Source organism: Pseudophryne corroboree, chromosome 7 (assembly GCF_028390025.1).
Source record: "Pseudophryne corroboree isolate aPseCor3 chromosome 7, aPseCor3.hap2, whole genome shotgun sequence".
Taxonomy (NCBI): domain Eukaryota; kingdom Metazoa; phylum Chordata; class Amphibia; order Anura; family Myobatrachidae; genus Pseudophryne; species Pseudophryne corroboree.
Genome location: NC_086450.1, coordinates 358346625 through 358364115, shown reverse-complemented (window position 1 = coordinate 358364115; position 17491 = coordinate 358346625). Strand labels below are relative to the sequence as shown.

The window sequence follows — 17491 nt, the reverse complement described above, 5'->3', positions numbered from 1 at the left end:
CACCACGAACCTGAGGTACCCTTGATGTGAAGGGCAAATTGGGACATGCAGGTAAGCATCTTTTATGTCCAGGGACACCATAAAGTCCCCTTCTTCCAGATTCGCTATCACTGCTCTGAGTGATTCCATCTTGAACTTGAATTTTTGTATGTACAGGTTCAAAGATTTCAGATTTAGAATAGGTCTTACCGAGCCGTCCGGCTTCGGTACCACAAATAGCGTGGAGTAATACCCCTTTTCCTGTTGTAGGAGGGGTACCTTGACTATCACCTGCTGAGAAAACAGCTTGTGAATGGCTTCCAATACCGTCGCCCTGTCTGAGGGAGACGTTGGCAAAGCAGACTTTAGGAACCGGCGAGGGGGAGACTTCTCGAATTCCAACCTGTAACCCTGAGATACTACCTGCAGGATCCAGGGGTCCACCTGTGAGCAAGCCCACTGCGCGCTGAAATTCTTGAGTCGACCCCCCCACCGTTCCTGAGTCCGCTTGTAAAGCCCCAGCGTCATGCTGAGGGCTTTGCAGAACCCGCGGAGGGCTTCTGTTCCTGGGAAGGAGCTGCTTGCTGCCCTCTCTTACCCTTTCCTCTGCCTCGGGGCAGATATGACTGTCCTTTTGCCCTCTTCTTATAGGACCGAAAGGACTGCGGCTGAAAAGACGGTGTCTTTTTCTGTTGGGAGGGGGTCTGAGGTAAAAAGGTGGATTTCCCGGCAGTTGCCGTGGCCACCAAATCCGATAGACCGACGCCAAATAATTCCTCCCCTTTATACGGCAATACTTCCATATGCCGTTTGGAATCCGCATCACCTGACCACTGTCGTGTCCATAAACTTCTTCTGGCAGATATGGACATCGCACTTACTCTCGATGCCAGGGTGCAGATATCCCTCTGTGCATCACGCATATATAGTAATGCATCCTTCAAATGCTCTATAGTTAGCAGTATATTGTCCCTATCCAGGGTATCAATATTTTCAGTCAGGGAATCCGACCACGCGACTCCAGCACTGCACATCCAGGCTGAAGCGATTGCTGGTCGCAGTATAACACCAGTATGTGTGTATATACTTTTAAGAATATTTTCCAGCCTTCTATCTGCTGGTTCCTTGAGGGTGGCCGTATCAGGAGACGGTAACGCCACTTGTTTTGATAAGCGTGTGAGCGCCTTATCCACCTTAGGGGGTGTTTCCCAGCGCGCCCTAACCTCTGGCGGGAAAGGGTATAATGCCAATAACTTTTTTGAAATTAGCACTTTTCTATCTGGGTTAACCCACGCTTCATCACATACATCATTCAATTCCTCTGATTCAGGAAAAACTACAGGTAGTTTTTTCACCCCCCACAGAATACCCCTTTTTGTGGTACTTGTAGTATCAGAGATATGCAAAGCCTCCTTCATTGCCGTGATCATATAACGTGTGGCCCTACTGGAAAATACGTTTGTTTCTTCACCGTCGACACTAGATTCAGTGTCCGTGTCTGGGTCTGTGTCGACCGACTGAGGTAAAGGGCGTTTTACAGCCCCTGACGGTGTCTGAGACGCCTGGGCAGGTACTAACTGGTTTTCCGGCCGTCTCATGTCGTCAACTGATTTTTGTAATGTGCTGACATTATCACGTAATGCCATAAACAAAGCCATCCATTCCGGTGTCGACTCCCTGGGGGGTGACATCACCATTACCGGCAATTGCTCTGCCTCCACACCAACATCGTCCTCCTACATGTCGACACACACGTACCGACACACAGCAGACACACAGGGAATGCTCTATTGAAGACAGGACCCCACTAGCCCTTTGGGGAGACAGAGGGAGAGTTTGCCAGCACACACCCAAGCGCTATAATATATATGGGAACAACCCTATATAAGTGTTGTATCCTTATAGCAGCTTAAATATAGTAATATCGCCAAAAAAAAGTGCCCCCCCTCTATGTTTTACCCTGTTTCTGTAGTGCAGTGCAGGGGAGAGTCCTGGGAGCCTTCCTCACAGCGGAGCTGAGCAGGAAAATGGCGCTGTGTGCTGAGGAGAATAAGCCCCGCCCCCTATTTCGGCGGGCTCTTCTCCGGAGTTTGTGAGATCTGGCAGGGGTTAAATACATCCATATAGCCTCAAGGGCTATATGTGATGTATTTTTTAGCCATAAAAAGGTATTATACATTGCTGCCCAGGGCGCCCCCCCAGCGCCCTGCACCCTCCGTGACCGCTGTGTGAAGTGTGCTGACAACAATGGCGCACAGCTGCAGTGCTGTGCGCTACCTCAGGAAGACTGAAAAGTCTTCTGCCGCCTGCTTCTGGACCTCTTCCATCTTCGGCATCTGCAAGGGGGGTCGGCGGCGCGGCTCCGGGACCGGACTCCATGGCTGGGCCTGTGTTCGATCCCTCTGGAGCTAATGGTGTCCAGTAGCCTAAGAAGCCAATCCATCCTGCACGCAGGTGAGTTGACTTCTCTCCCCTAAGTCCCTCGATGCAGTGAGCCTGTTGCCAGCAGGACTCACTGAAAATAAAAAACCTAAAAACTTTTTCTAAGCAGCTCTTTAGGAGAGCCACCTAGATTGCACCCTGCTCGGACGGGCACAAAAACCTAACTGAGGCTTGGAGGAGGGTCATAGGGGGAGGAGCCAGTGCACACCACCTGATCCTAAAGCTTTATTTTTGTGCCCTGTCTCCTGCGGAGCCGCTAATCCCCATGGTCCTGACGGAGTCCCCAGCATCCACTAGGACGTTAGAGAAATAATAATATTAATATTTTTCACAATATGGTTTTCATTTCTATAGATTTTTGTACAATATTTATGACAATTAAAGTAATTCTACTAATTATCTTAGCCAAATTTTTGTGTGTGTCCCAGGAATCATACGCTGTATAATTATTACATGTGGACCACATAACTAGTATAGTTTTACACATTCAATACTATTTTCAACACAATTGGCTCACACAACAATGCACTACATACTCCATTGAAATAACCATTATTCCTTACTACAAATAGTCCAGCCAATTCTGACGGAACCTGTATAGTGGCCTGGATTAGTAGTAACATGGACAAGTCTAACAATATTGCCACTTATCATATCCCAGACTTTCTGTCAATTTGACTAGACTGACAAAGCACTGTGCCCAGAGTCCGGGGACTTCTCCTACATCAAAATGTGTTCCGTTTGGATTGGATCTGGTTTTAAGGAAAAACATGTTGAATTATTACCACTAGCATGGTGTGTGGATGAGGAGGTCATCGTTCACACCACAGCCCATGACAAAAATGTGGACTTGTCTACCAATGTACTGTAGATGTTTAAACCATTCCATATATCAACTGTCAAACTGGTTTGACAAATCTGTTTTAAAATTTCCTTGACGTATTATTGTCTACTTATTGGTAGACAAGTCCACATTTTTTATGTCTGTATGGCTTATCTATTACTGTATTACTTAAATCTTCTGTATTATGTGCATTGTTTTTTATGTCTGCGCCTTGAGTCCTGAAAGAGTGCTATTTAAATAAAATTATTATTATTATTATTACTACTATTATTAGCACCAATAAAAGACTGAGACCCATGTTCAAACTGGTTAGTGCACGTAAAAGTTACATTGGTTGCGAGGACACATCCATATCCATAACCCTAGCACTTCTGAACTCACCTGGGGTTTGGCTCATCAGCCTTGTTGGTTAAGTGTTCATATCCATACTGATTAAGTATAGTGACAACAAACATAGGTGCCAGGGACTGGGCAGGCTTTGTGAAGAGTGCATTTGTTCCAAAGACCATGGAGGACAGAGGGGACCTACACAATGTAAAAAAACAGCAGCTTTAAAGCAACATTATTCAGAATCTGTACTTATCATCTTAAAACTATAAAACTCTATTTACTGAGAGTGCTAACCTGCAAAGCGTATACTCTTCTAGTTTTATAGGTAAATGTATATATCTGTGTGCTGTCCCTGTGAGGGTGCAAAGTTTGCACCAACCACCAATGGAAGAAGCTCATTGCTGAATTGCTGGGTTAGGGGTGATAAAGCTAAATATTTATCTTATAACATTTACTATATGTGGGTAAGAGACTCAGTACGCAATTGGCGTATGGGGTACCGTAAGGGTACGCACTTAGTGTAGCAGACACTTAGCCGTGGTTTGAGACGCATATGCGGCACGCTCGCTCACAGCTTAACGCTTGGTGTCGAGCACGCTGTAGGCGGCCGACTACCGTAATGCTACGCTACCAGCGTAGCGGACGCTCGTGACCACGAGGGGAACACGAGCGGCGCAGACGCTCACGGGATGACACTCAGTAAACCTTGTATGCAACACAATGAAAGGCTGAGCCTATACTGTAAACCTTGGTTTTGTAATGTGAGCACAATGCAATGCTAATTAACCTCTATTGTATGAAAGCCTCTTGAGCGATTGAGACGCTCTGAATACTCTCAGCAATGTAATAAACACACAATACCTTGCTAAGGTTCCAAAACCTTTACTAACAATATCTAGCTATGTAAAAAAGGGAAAACAGTTAACAGTTCATACACTACAGGCTAACATCAATATCTAAACATAATAACTACACATATACAATATAACAGAGAGAGGGAGATAGTATGGCAAATACAAACAGAGAATAAGTTGGTTACAGAGAGTACTTACACACTGGGAATGAATCGCAGGCGCAATCTGGTTACCAGCTCCTGGTTAGTCAATGATGAAAACCGTTGTGGGGAGTAGACTGAGCTGCTCCAGGCTGGCTGTTCTTACATACACTACATACAGTACACTACAAATGGCCCTACCATCTCATTGTTCATTGGACACAGGAATCTGTCTTCATATTACAACAAAAGGTCATAGGTTTGTTTAAACAGGTGGGCTGTGACTATTTCAGACTGCTCAGGTGGGAGGGAATCTCAGGATTCCCAACACATGGACAATGAATAAATGTCCAGGAACTACTTATAGACATAACTATACGCAGGAGCAATTAATCTTTACCTAACCAGCACCGGATTGTTTCTAATAAAATGTTCTTTAGTTAGGTACCAAACACCACTGCTCAAATCCTATCTGACCCTTCGTATCATGCAAAGAGAAATTCCTCTGTCCAGGGACCAGTCACATTAAACAAACTTACAGTTATTAAGGGGAACATTATCTAAAAAACATACTATTTGGATTTACTATGTAACATTTGAGTCGCCCGCTAGACGCACACAAACTCTACCGTAAATGCACATACCACGCGTCAATGCGCACGGCCGTAGAAGCTTCATTACGCAACTGCGAATATGCGCACGCACGGGAGAGAATGTGCACGTGCAGCGGGCAAGCGCATGGGGTGAATATATGGCAACGTGCAGCATGATATTTTTTTGACTTTGACAGGGGTATGTCACTATTTATGCAAAGCAAGGTAGTTTTTAGGATGGCCAAGGGGCCTCATTCAGAGATGGGCACGATTCGTACAGCAGCTGCGTCAGGAACCCCACCATTGGGTTTACATCCATCTCCAAATCCAGCCCAAGGTGACTTAAATGAGTTAAAGAAGGTGGAAAAACTGCATCTAGAGGTGAGTTCCCTATCTGCAGGAAGATGCACAGTATTTTTTGTGCCAACACAAGGTCTTGATGTTTTAGTAAATCAGGTCATTATAGTCAAAGCGTGGTCACTGGCTGCACTTATGCAGGTGAAGCTACTACTTAGATGTTAACCAGAAAGCAGTCACATAAAGCAGGTATTTCAGCTGTAATATCATGAATCATCTCTCAGTCCTGGTATACTTAAAAAACGTTCTCATAAACAAGGGATGCTTCCCCTTTCAGGCTACATTACACACAGCAGGCTTGTTACGCAATCGGAAACAACTATCAGGAGGAACCAGATAAGTTAAACAGCAATTGGGACTTTGGACCAATGCAAGGTAACTTGTCTCTTCAAACTGCATTGTACAAGGTACTGTATGAGCAAATAGCTCATGGTGATGCTGTCTGTGTAATTTACAAGACATGGAGAGTGAAGGGGAAGACCAGTATTCCTGTAAATGATTATTTGCTCTTTATTTGCACCTTTTCACTGCTAAGGGGGAATTGGACTCACCCTATACATATACACCATGACTTAGAAGAGCAAGCCTCAATTGTTCTCAGCAGTGCACAGGGTTTAGGCAAAAAGGTTACACTCACCAATCTATACCAGCGGACCAGTGAGTATTTCCTCTGACATATGAGGGGGCGGGGGGGGGGGGGGGGCGAGCCAGTGATGCAGAGCATCTGATGCACCCTAAGCACTAGGGTTGTGAAGCACATGATTGAGGGAGGTTAGAAAAGACACATATCTACCGCCTAATGGTTATAATTACAGGAAGTCTCCTTGGATGTTCTGGGATAGTGGGTAGGTATGTGCTGACCCAAAATAATCCCAGAAGAGCTGGTCATCCTCTCACATTCCACCCACTTCCAAGTAACAATTGCTCGTACTTGCTCTATAGCAGTTGCAAACGATATGCATCCTAACAGGCATATATGCACCTAACTGCTGTCTGCGTGAGCAGGATTTGCATGAAAGCCAATCCATTGAGAAGGTTTAAAATGTGCAAAATGTGTGTTGGCCGACAATCACGCAGTACGGATGGGTAATGGTTAGCATTACTCCCTCATGGGTTCAATTCCCACAACATCCTTAACTGTGTGGAGTTTGCTTGCGTGGGCTTCCTCCGGGTACTCTGGTTTCCTTCCACATTGGCTCCCCCCCAAAAAAAATGAACCCTAGTGTGCATGTACATGGGCAGACTAATCGGTCAAGTGGTTCCTAACTGTTGTCAAATTCTATGTTTCATATACGATTGTCTTCTGTGTAAGCATACACAGAGTGATCTCACACAGCACGTAGGGCTAGTACACACTCTTCATAAGCCTCATAGGTTCTGATATAGAGTTGCACGTACGTAAGAGCACTGACATGACGTTAACATGCACTTTGCTGCAAAATAGATGCACTGCATGTTACTCACACGGCCCCTTGCTCAAATCAGTGTAACAGTTTGTTTCATACCCTTTATATGTTTCACTTCTAATAGAAACTACTCTACAAAAACAATGAGACTTGTGTACTATTTTTATAAAATAGGATAACACGAATATGTAACAGGGCTCCCCAGACAGGCAGAAATAATGGAATCACTATTAATAAGATGTAGGTCACGGAATTATCAGTTTGCAGGATGTACATGTAATGCACATCCAGTGTCTCTCTCTTCACCGTACTCAATAGTACGCAGTACCAGCAACTGTTTTTGCATATAAATGTTAATTGAAACAGAAGGAAACCAGTTAAATACTTTAAAAAATGAATATAATATGCATCTGAAAACAGTATAGAAGCTACTGTAAATCTTATATCAACTTGTAACATTTGGCGATTACCCGCTGTGCCAGAAAAGGGCTCTACTGTGTGCAGACTTGTGCCGGCCCACCCCCTAAACCCAAGACAGCTCTAGGAAGTACAGTACTGCCTGAAGCATCCAGCACTACAGGGTGCCTGCCCACAGTGCTACTGGCTACAGGCTGCCTACGCTGCACCAGTATAACAGGCTGCAGGGTGCCTGCCCGGTGTGTCCCCGCAGCTCTGCAGCAGTGCTACTGGCTGCAGGGTGCCTACGAAGAGTGTCCCGGTAGCTATGCACCAGTATAGCAGACTGCTTTCCCGGTGTGTCCCTAAAGCTCTGCAGCAGTGCTACTGGCTGTAGGGTGCCTACGTAGAGTGTCCCGGTAGCTATGCACCAGTATAGCAGGCTGCCTGCCCGGTGTGTCCCCACAGCTCTGCAGCAGTGCTACTGGCTGCAGGGAGCCATTCCAGGCATTCTGCAAGCCAAATGCAGGTAACATGGGGCAGTGACAGTGCCACCCCCAAGGGTCCTGCGCCCTGAACTCCGGCACCGCTCACACACCCCTAGGTATGGCCCTGTGCACCCATAACTTGTTTCATAAAAAAATACATAAGCACTGTGCTTAGCTATTGCCCGCTGCTCCCGCAGTGAACACATGCACTCTTAAATGAGTTTTGGGGAAATTCTTGATGTAGAAACACACACTTGTCATATTGAAGTAGACCTTCCCTGAACTACCTTCATTAATCTGTATCTCTCTGACGTCCTAGTGGATGCTGGGGACTCCGTAAGGACCATGGGGAATAGCGGCTCCGCAGGAGACTGGGCACAGCTAAGAAAGATTTAGGACTACCTGGTGTGCACTGGCTCCTCCCACTATGACCCTCCTCCAGACCTCAGTTAGAATCCTGTGCCCGGCTGAGCTGGATGCACACTAGGGGCTCTCCTGAGCTCCTAGAGAGAAAGTATATTTTAGGTTTTTTATTTTACAGTGAGATCTGCTGGCAACAAACTCACTGCAGCGAGGGACTAAGGGGAGAAGAAGCGAACCTACCTAACTGGTAGTAGCTTGGGCTTCTTAGGCTACTGGACACCATTAGCTCCAGAGGGATCGACCGCATGGAACCGGCCATTGATGTTCGGTCCCAGAGCCGCGCCGCCGGCCCCCTTACAGAGCCAGAAGCAAGAAGAGTCCGGAAAATCGGCGGCAGAAGACATCAGTTTTCACCAAGGTAGCGCACAGCACTGCAGCTGTGCGCCATTGCTCCTCATACACACTTCACACTCCGGTCACTGAGGGTGCAGGGCGCTGGGGGGGAGCGCCCTGAGCAGCAATAAAAACACCTTGGCTGGCAAATATATCACAATATATAGCCCCAGAGGCTATATATGTGATAAATACCCCTGCCAGAATCCATAAAAAAGCGGGAGAAAAGTCCGCGAAAAAGGGGCGGAGCTATCTCCCTCAGCACACTGGCGCCATTTTCTCTTCACAGTGCAGCTGGAAGACAGCTCCCCAGGCTCTCCCCTGTAGTTTTCAGGCTCAAAGGGTTAAAAAGAGAGGGGGGGGCACTAAATTTAGGCGCAATATTGTTTATACAAGCAGCTATTGGGGGAAAAATCACTCAGTTATAGTGTTAATCCCTGCATTATATAGCGCTCTGGTGTGTGCTGGCATACTCTCTCTCTGTCTCCCCAAACGACCTTGTGGGGTCCTGTCCTCAGTCAGATCATTCCCTGTGTGTGTACTGTGTGTCGGTACGGCTGTGTCGACATGTGGGATGAGGAAGGTTACATGGAGGTGGAGCAGAGGCCGATAAATGGGATGTCGTCCCCTGTGGGGCCGACACCAGAGTGGATGGATAGGTGGAAGGTATTAACCGACAATGTCAACTCCTTACAAGGCTGGATGACGTAAAACAGCTGTGGGACAGCCGGCTTCTCAGCCCGCGCCTGCCCAGGCGTCTCAAAGGCCATCAGGGGCTCAAAAAAGCACCCGTTACCTCAGATGGCAGACACAGATGTCGACACGGAGTCTGACTCCAGTGTCGACGAGGTTGAGACATATACACAATCCACTAGGAACATCCGTTACATGATCTCGGCAATGAAAAATGTGTTACGCATTTCTGACATGAACCCAAGTACCACATAAAAGGGGTTTTATTTTTGGGGAGAAAAAGCAGCCAGTGTTTTGTTCCCCCATCAGATGAATGAATGAAGTGTGTAAAGTAGCGTGGGTTCCCCCAATAAGAAACTGGTAATTTCTAAAAAGTTACTGATGGCGTACCCTTTCCCGCCAGAGGATAGGTCACGTTGGGAGATATCCCTTAGGGTGGATAAGGCGCTCACACGTTTGTCAAAAAAGGTGGCACTGCCGTCTTAGGATACGGCCACCTTGAAGGAGCCTGCTGATAAAAAACAGGAGGCTATCCTGAAGTCTGTATATACACACTCAGGTTATATACTGAGACCTGCAATTGCCTCAGCATAAATAGTGCTGCTGCAGCGTGGTCTGATACCCTGTCAGATAATATTAATACTCTAAGACAGGGATAATAGTTTGCTAACATAGAGCATATTAAAGACGTCGTCTTATATATAAAGGATGCACAGAGGGATATTTGACGGCTGGCATCCAGAATAAATGCAATGTCCATTCTGCCAGGAGGGTATTAGAAACCCGGCAGTGGACAGGTGATGCTGCCTATAAAAGGCACATGGAGATTCTGCCTTATAAGGGTGAGGAATTGTTTGGGGATGGTCTCTGGGACCTCGTATCCACAGCAACAGCTGGGAAGAAAAAAAAAAAAAAAAACACCTCAGGTTTCCTCACAGCCTAAGAAAGCACCGTATTTTCAGGTACAGTCCTTTCGGCTTCAGAAAAGCAAGCGGGTCAAAGGCGCTTCCTTTCTGCACAGAGACAAGGGAAGAAGGAAAAAGCTGCACCAGCAGCCAGTTCCCAGGATCAAAAATCTTCCCCCGCTTCCTCTGAGTCAACCGCTTGACGTTGGGGCTCCACAGGTGGAGACAGGTGCGGTAGGGGCGCGTCTCGGGAACTTCAGGGACCAGTGGGTTTGCCCACAGGTGGATCCCTAGGTTCTGCAAATAGTATCAAAGGGATACAGGCTGGAGTTCGAGGCGACTCCCCCTCGCCGTTACCTCACCTCAGCCTTGCCTGCTGCCCTCGGAGAAAGGTAGTACTGGCGGCAATTCACAAGCTGCACCTCCAGCAGGTGAAATCAAGGTACCCCTCCTTCAACAAGGCCGGGGTTACTATTCCAAAATGTTGTGGTACCGAAACCAGATGGTTCGGTGAGACCCATTCTAAAATTGAAAGCCTTGAACACTTATATACGAAGGTTCAAATTCGAAATGGAATCGCTCAGGGCGATTATTGCAAGCCTGGAGAATTTCATGGTATCACTGGACATCAAGGATGCTTACCTGCATGTCCCTATTTACCCTCTTCACCAGGAGTACCTCAAAATTGTGGTACAGGATTGTCATTACCAATTCCAGACGTTGCCGTTGGTCTGTCCCCGGCACCGAGGTATTTACCAAGGTAATGGCTGAAATAATTATCCCGTACTTGGACGATCTCCTTATAAAGGCGAGGTCCAGGGAGCAGTTGTTCGGCGGAGTAGCACTATCTCGGGAAGTGCTACAACAGCACGGCTGGATTCTGAATATCCAAAGTCGCAGCTGGTTCCTACGACGCGTCTACTGTTCCTGAGTATGGTTCTGGACACAGAACAGGATAAAAAGGGTTTCTCCCGGAGGAGAAGTCCAAGGAGTTGTCGTCTCTAGACAGAGACCTCCTAATACGTATACAGGTGTCGGTGCATCAATGCACGCGAGCCCTGGGAAGGATGGTAGCTTCTTACGAAGAAATTCCATTCGCCAGGTCCCATACAAGGATTTTCCAGTGGGATCTGTTGGACATGTGGTCCGGGTCGCATCTTCAGATGCATCGGCGGATAACCCTGTCTCCAAGGGCCAGGGTGTCGCTGTTGTGGTGGCTGCAGAGTGCTCATCTTCTAGGGGGCCGCAGATTCGGCATACAGGACTGGGTCCTGGTGACCACGGATGCCAGCCTTCGAGGCTGGGGGGCAGTCACACAGGGAAGAAACTTCCAAAGCTATGGAAAAGTCAGAAGACTTCCCTACACATAAATATTCTGGAACTAAGGGCCATTTACAATGCCCTAAGTCAGGCTAGACCCCTGCTTCAACACCGGCCGGTGCTGATCCAGTCAGACAACATCACGGCGGTCGCTCATGTAAATGACAGGGCGGCACAAGAAGCAGGATGGCGATGGCAGAAGCCACAAGGATTCTCCGATGGGCGGAAAATCATGTGTTAGCACTGTCAGCAGTGTTCATTCCCGGAGTGGACAACTGAGAAGCAGACTTTCTCAGAAGACACGACCTCCACCCGGGAGAGTGGGGACTTCATCCAGAAGTCTTCCAAATGATTGTACACCGTTGGGAAAGGCCACAGGTGGACATGATGGCGTCCCGCCTCAACTAAAAGTTACAAAGATATTGCGCCAGGTCAAGGACCCTCAGGCGATAGCTGTGGACGCTCTGGTAACACCGTGGGTGTACCAGTCGGTGTATGTGTTCCCTTCTCTGCCTCTCTTACCCAGGGTAATGAGAATAATAAGAAGGAGAGGAGTAAGAACTATACTCATTGTTCCGGGTGGGCCAAGAAGAGCTTGGTAACCAGAACTCCAAGAAATTATCTCAGAGGACCCATGGCCTCTGCCGCTCAGACAGGACCTGCTGCAGCAGGGGGCCTGTCTGTTCCAAGACGTACCGCGGCTGCGTTGGACGGCATGGCGGTTGAACGCCGGATCCTGAAGGAAAAGGGAATTCCGGAGATAGTTATCCCTACGCTATTTAAAGCTAGGAAAGAAGTGAACGCTAACCATTATCACCGCATATGGCAGAAATATGTTGCGTACTGTGAGGCCAGGAAGGCCCCAAAGGAGAAATTTCAGCTTAGTCGATTTCTGCACTTCCTACAGTCAGAGGTGACTATGGGCCTACAATTGGGTTCCATTAAGGTCCAGATTTCGGCTCTATCGATTTTCTTCCAAAATGGAACTGGCTTCACTGCCTGAAGTTCAGACTTTTGTTAAGGGAGGGCTGCATAGTCAGCCCCCGTTTGTGCCTCCAGTGGCACCGTGGGATCTCAACGTGGTGTTGGATTTCCTGAAGTCGCATTGGGTTGAGCCACTTAAATCCGTGGAGCTATAATACCTCACGTGGAAAGTGGTCATTCTGTGGGCCTTGGCGTCGGCCAGGCGTGTATCAGAATTGACAAAAGCCCTTATCTGTATTTTATATGGGAAAGGCAAAATTGAGGACTCGTTCCCAATTCCTTCCTAAGGTGGTATCAGTTTTTCATGTGAACCAACCTATTGTGGTGCCTGCGGCTACTTGGGACTTGGAGGATTCCAAGTTACTGGACATAGTCAGGGCCCTGAAAAGTATATGTTTCCAGGACAGCTGGAGTCAGGAAAACTGACTCGCTATTTATCCTGTATGCACCCAACACGCTGGGTGCTCATGCTTCTAAGCAGACGATTGCTCGCTGGATCTGTAGCACGATTCAACTTGCACATTCTGCGGCTGGACTGCCGCACCCTAAATCTGTAAAAGCCCATTCCACGAGGAAAGTGGGCTCTTCTTGGGCGGCTGCCCGAGGGGTCTCGGCTTTACAACTTTGCCGAGCTGCTACTTGGTCAGGGGCAAACACGTTTGCAAAATTCTACAAATTTGATACCCTGGCTGAGGAGGACCTTGAGTTCTCTCATTCGGTGCTGCAGAGTTATCCGCACTCTCCCGCCCGTTTGGGAGCTTTGGTATAATCCCCATGGTCCTTACGGAGTCCCCAGCATCCACTAGGACGTCAGAGAAAATAAGATTTTACTCACCGGTAAATCTATTTCTCGTAGTCCGTAGTGGATGCTGGGCGCCCATCCCAAGTGCGGACTGTCTGCAATACTTGTATATAGTTATCATTAACTAAAAGGGTTATTGTTGAGCCATCTGTTGAGAGGCTCTGTTATGTTCATACTGTTAACTGGGTATCATATCACGAGTTATACGGTGTGATTGGTGTGGCTGGTATGAGTCTTACCAGGGATTCAAAATCCTTCCTTATTGTGTCAGCTCTTCCGGGCACAGTATCCTAACTGAGGTCTGGAGGAGGGTCATAGTGGGAGAAGCCAGTGCACACCAGGTAGTCCTAAATCTTTCTTAGCTGTGCCCAGTCTCCTGCAGAGCCGCTATTCCCCATGGTCCTTACGGAGTCCCCAGCATCCACTACGGACTACGAGAAATAGATTTACCGGTGAGTAAAATCTTATTTTAACATACAGTACATCTGTCATCTAAGCAGAACTAACCAAGTAGTGAGTCATAATTATTTTTCCAAACAGTTACTTATTGTTAGAATAATTCTGTAAATTGTAAATACTTGACTTGGTAACTGTGGAAAGCAATAACGACCAGGAACATTGATCTCAGGTTTTAAAGTGCTACTTCCCTAATAAACACTTAAGCCAAGTACACACTGTGCAATAATCGGGCCAAACGACCCTGATTATTGCACAGTGTGTACACAGCACTTAGGGACGATTATCATTTTGATTGGCTCATCTGTGTTGAAAGAGGTGTGCGCTACCTCAAGCCTTGCAGTCCTCCAGGGAGGCTACATACCCTATCAAAAGATGGCCACTAAGATCACTTCTGAGCATGTGCAGGGGCCATCTTGTGTTTTACTGAGTGACATGGTGGGAGACAGAAGTCTCCTGCTTAGCTACTATGCGACCTGGTTAATAAATGCATATAAAGCGGTTCCAGCATCCCTGCACCGCTACATGTTTGCAGCATATGCTCACTGGCTGGTGAGCTGTATGAATCCCCACTACGTTTAAGCACCACTCCATCACCAGTGTACACGTAACAATGATTATGTCTGTGCCTGCGATCAATAAACTAACACCACTGGTGAAGTAACTGGGCTGTTCATAGTTTGAGTGATCTTTTGGTGTGTCCCTATATAACTCTGCAATATCATCACCGGCACACACATCATTTCCAACAATCTGATTTGTACTGCTGCAAGATATTTTTTGTTAAAAAAAAAAATGGGGCTGTTGGAGGTTAGATTTAGGCGCCACCCGGGTCGAGGGGGGATTAGGCTGCAGGTGAGGTTATGATTAGCTTGCAGAAAGGGGGGTTAGGGTTAGGCTGGGGTAAAGGAGGCTTAGGTTTAGGCACCACTGGGGGAGGCTAGGGTTAGGCACTAAGGGGGGAGTTTAGGGTTAGGCTGCAGGATGGGAGGGTAAGAGGAGAGGGGTAACATACTTACCTCACCCCTGTTGGGATTTCACATATCGGGATTCTGGCGTCAGTATTGTGACCGCCAGCATCCCGCCCGGCGGTTAATCATGCTAAACACATTCTCAGGATCATTTAATCTCTCAGGGAAAAAAATATATATCACAGATCTGTCAGGTGTGTACCTAGCTTTGCTCACAAACAATAGACACACACACACTGACAGATGTGCATGCACTGACAGCGCTAACACTATGGTGTCGGCCAGGCGTGAATCCACCTTAAGTGCCTAAACATACTCCTTCTCCGCTATGGTGAGAGAGGAGCAGAGATACAGCTGTAGGGCTGGTACTGTAGAACAGTCATGTTTTGAGAACACATTTTAAGACCCATATCTGTACATAAATATCAACTGAGGACCTATGTCTTGGCTAGGATCTGTATAGCTAGAAATGGGATGGCCAGGCCTCTATAGGTTCCAGTAATGGTGCTGTTTGTGCAATGAGCAATTTCTATACAATAAGTGCAACGGTTTGTAAAAAATATATGACTAATTGTGGAGTGCGTGTATGGACTCTCCCTATGGTTTTGATGGAGGGGATGCTAATGTTTCCGAGTGGGAGTCACTTTGTATTTTGTGGGCTTTCCTTACGACTGGTATACACTCCAGAGTTTATACTCCCTAGCTGATCCGCCTGCTCTTACTGTTTATAATATATATATATGGACGTGGTGTAGACCTAATTATGCGCTGTGTGAAAGCTACAAACCTTATGACGTACTCTCTGTTAGCTAGAGTACAGACAAAAGAATACAAAAATACAAAATGTCAAAGGGAGCTGTATATGTTGATTAGTGAAATATTCTTCCAGATTATGACCACAAAGTGATAAAATCAGTGGGTTTATTCACATATTATCTATGCACATTATACTTTAGTGAACATAGATTATCACATAAAAATCCAATGGTACATATATTTAAAATACAGATTACAATTTTGTTGAAGACATGATATAATCAGTATATTCCATCCAATTGTGTTTTATACAGGATGTCTGATGATCTCACAAAAAAACCATACCCGACGCGTTTCGTCCCAAAAGACTTCATCAGGGGTTCATGTCAATCAATATTGGAAGAGTTATGGGGCAAGAAACCGATTTAACGGTAATACGATTCCCCCAAGCAAATTCAAGGAATTAAAATCAAAACAGAATCACGCTGAGTGCACCAGTATTCACCATTGGTCCGGCCCTCATATAAGTGCAAACAGCAGTTATGTGTTAAAAAACTTTCTGGGTATAGGCAAATCCCAAAATTTTAAATTCACAGCCAGGGACTTTTTAAAAGTTTTTCACAATATTTAATAAAACACATAAAACATAAAAGGTAGAAGTAATGCGAGCGTACAAGATAAAAATGAATGACAAGCTTATCTGTCCATATTAGGAATGGGATACATCAGATTTTTCGTAAACATCCAAGATAAATAGTAAAAATTCAAACGTACAAAAAATAAATATTAAAACAGCTTATCTGCCCATAAGGGAAGTTCAGGTGCATCAGTCCCAACGCGTTTCGTCCTTAATTAGACTTCATCATGGGGATAAGGTTAGTTTTTTTTATATATATCCTTTTTGTATATATATATATATATGCTTAATCTTTTATATTTCCTATGTTCATTCACTTCCCTTTTTATTTTTACTTCTACTCCAGTTACGCTCTATTATGTATGTATTTTAATATACTACGTAGTTTGCCCACTTCAAATCCTCCGTCCGTTATCTTGTACGCTCGCATTACTTCTACCTTTTATGTTTTATGTGTTTTATTAAATATTGTGAAAAACTTTTAAAAAGTCCCTGGCTGTGGATTTTAAATTTTGGGATTTGCCTATACCCAGAAAGTTTTTTAACACATAATTGGTTCATTTAAATCTGAAAATTGTGTATCTTGTACTTCTACCTTTATGCTTTATGTGTGTTTTATTATTGTGAAAAACTTTAAAAAAAATCCCTGGCTGTGGATTTTAAATTTTGGGATTTACCGTTACCCAGAAAGTTTTTTATAACACACATTTGGTTCATATGATCTGTAGACTGTGATTGCGTAAAAACAGTACGCGCTATGTTATTTTGTTCTTCTTTTTTCATGTACCTATACGGGTCCTATGACTGAAGCAAAAGTCTGTTTATGCCAGATAAGTAGTATCCTGTTCTCAATCACACCAGCTCTATTTTTTATATAATTTTATTAGACACTAATAGGCGCCCTTTTCTTCACTTTCTGAAAATATATATATATATATTCTTTAATTTACAGTTGTTCTGACATGACTCCCTCTCTTACGGTGTTGCATACTTCTGTGTAATTTTTTTTTTAACATTTGTAAACCATAATCTTTTGAAAATGTAATAAAACAAATTTGTCGGAACTGAAGACATAATATATTGGTTGTAATTTGTGTGTCACTAATCACCCTAGATTTAATGTTCTAGACCACAGGTTCTTAAACTCGGTCCTCAGGACCCCACAGGGATGCATGCTTTGCAGGTCACCTGTAGATTTTTCAAATATGACGGTGATGCACAGTGCAGCTGCTGGGTAACGTGGAAAACGTGAACCGTGTGGGGTCCTGAGGACCGAGTTTGAGAACCAGTGTTCTAGACCACAGGTTCTCACTCGTTCCTCATTACCCCACACAGTGTATGTTTTGCAGGTCTCCTCACAGAATCACAAGTGAAATAATTAA

General features: G+C 45.6%; 1 protein-coding gene across 2 annotated transcripts in view; it reads right to left on the bottom strand.

Annotated features, from left to right (window-relative positions):
* LOC134945271 (transmembrane protein 180-like) overlaps window positions 1-17491 on the bottom strand; it is a 190519-nt gene that overhangs the window by 4699 nt on the left and 168329 nt on the right. For both annotated transcript variants that reach the window (XM_063934457.1, XM_063934458.1), the window contains exon 6: window positions 3647-3790. In XM_063934457.1, coding sequence (XP_063790527.1) covers window positions 3647-3790 — 144 coding nt within the window. The remainder of the gene's footprint in view (window positions 1-3646; window positions 3791-17491) is intronic.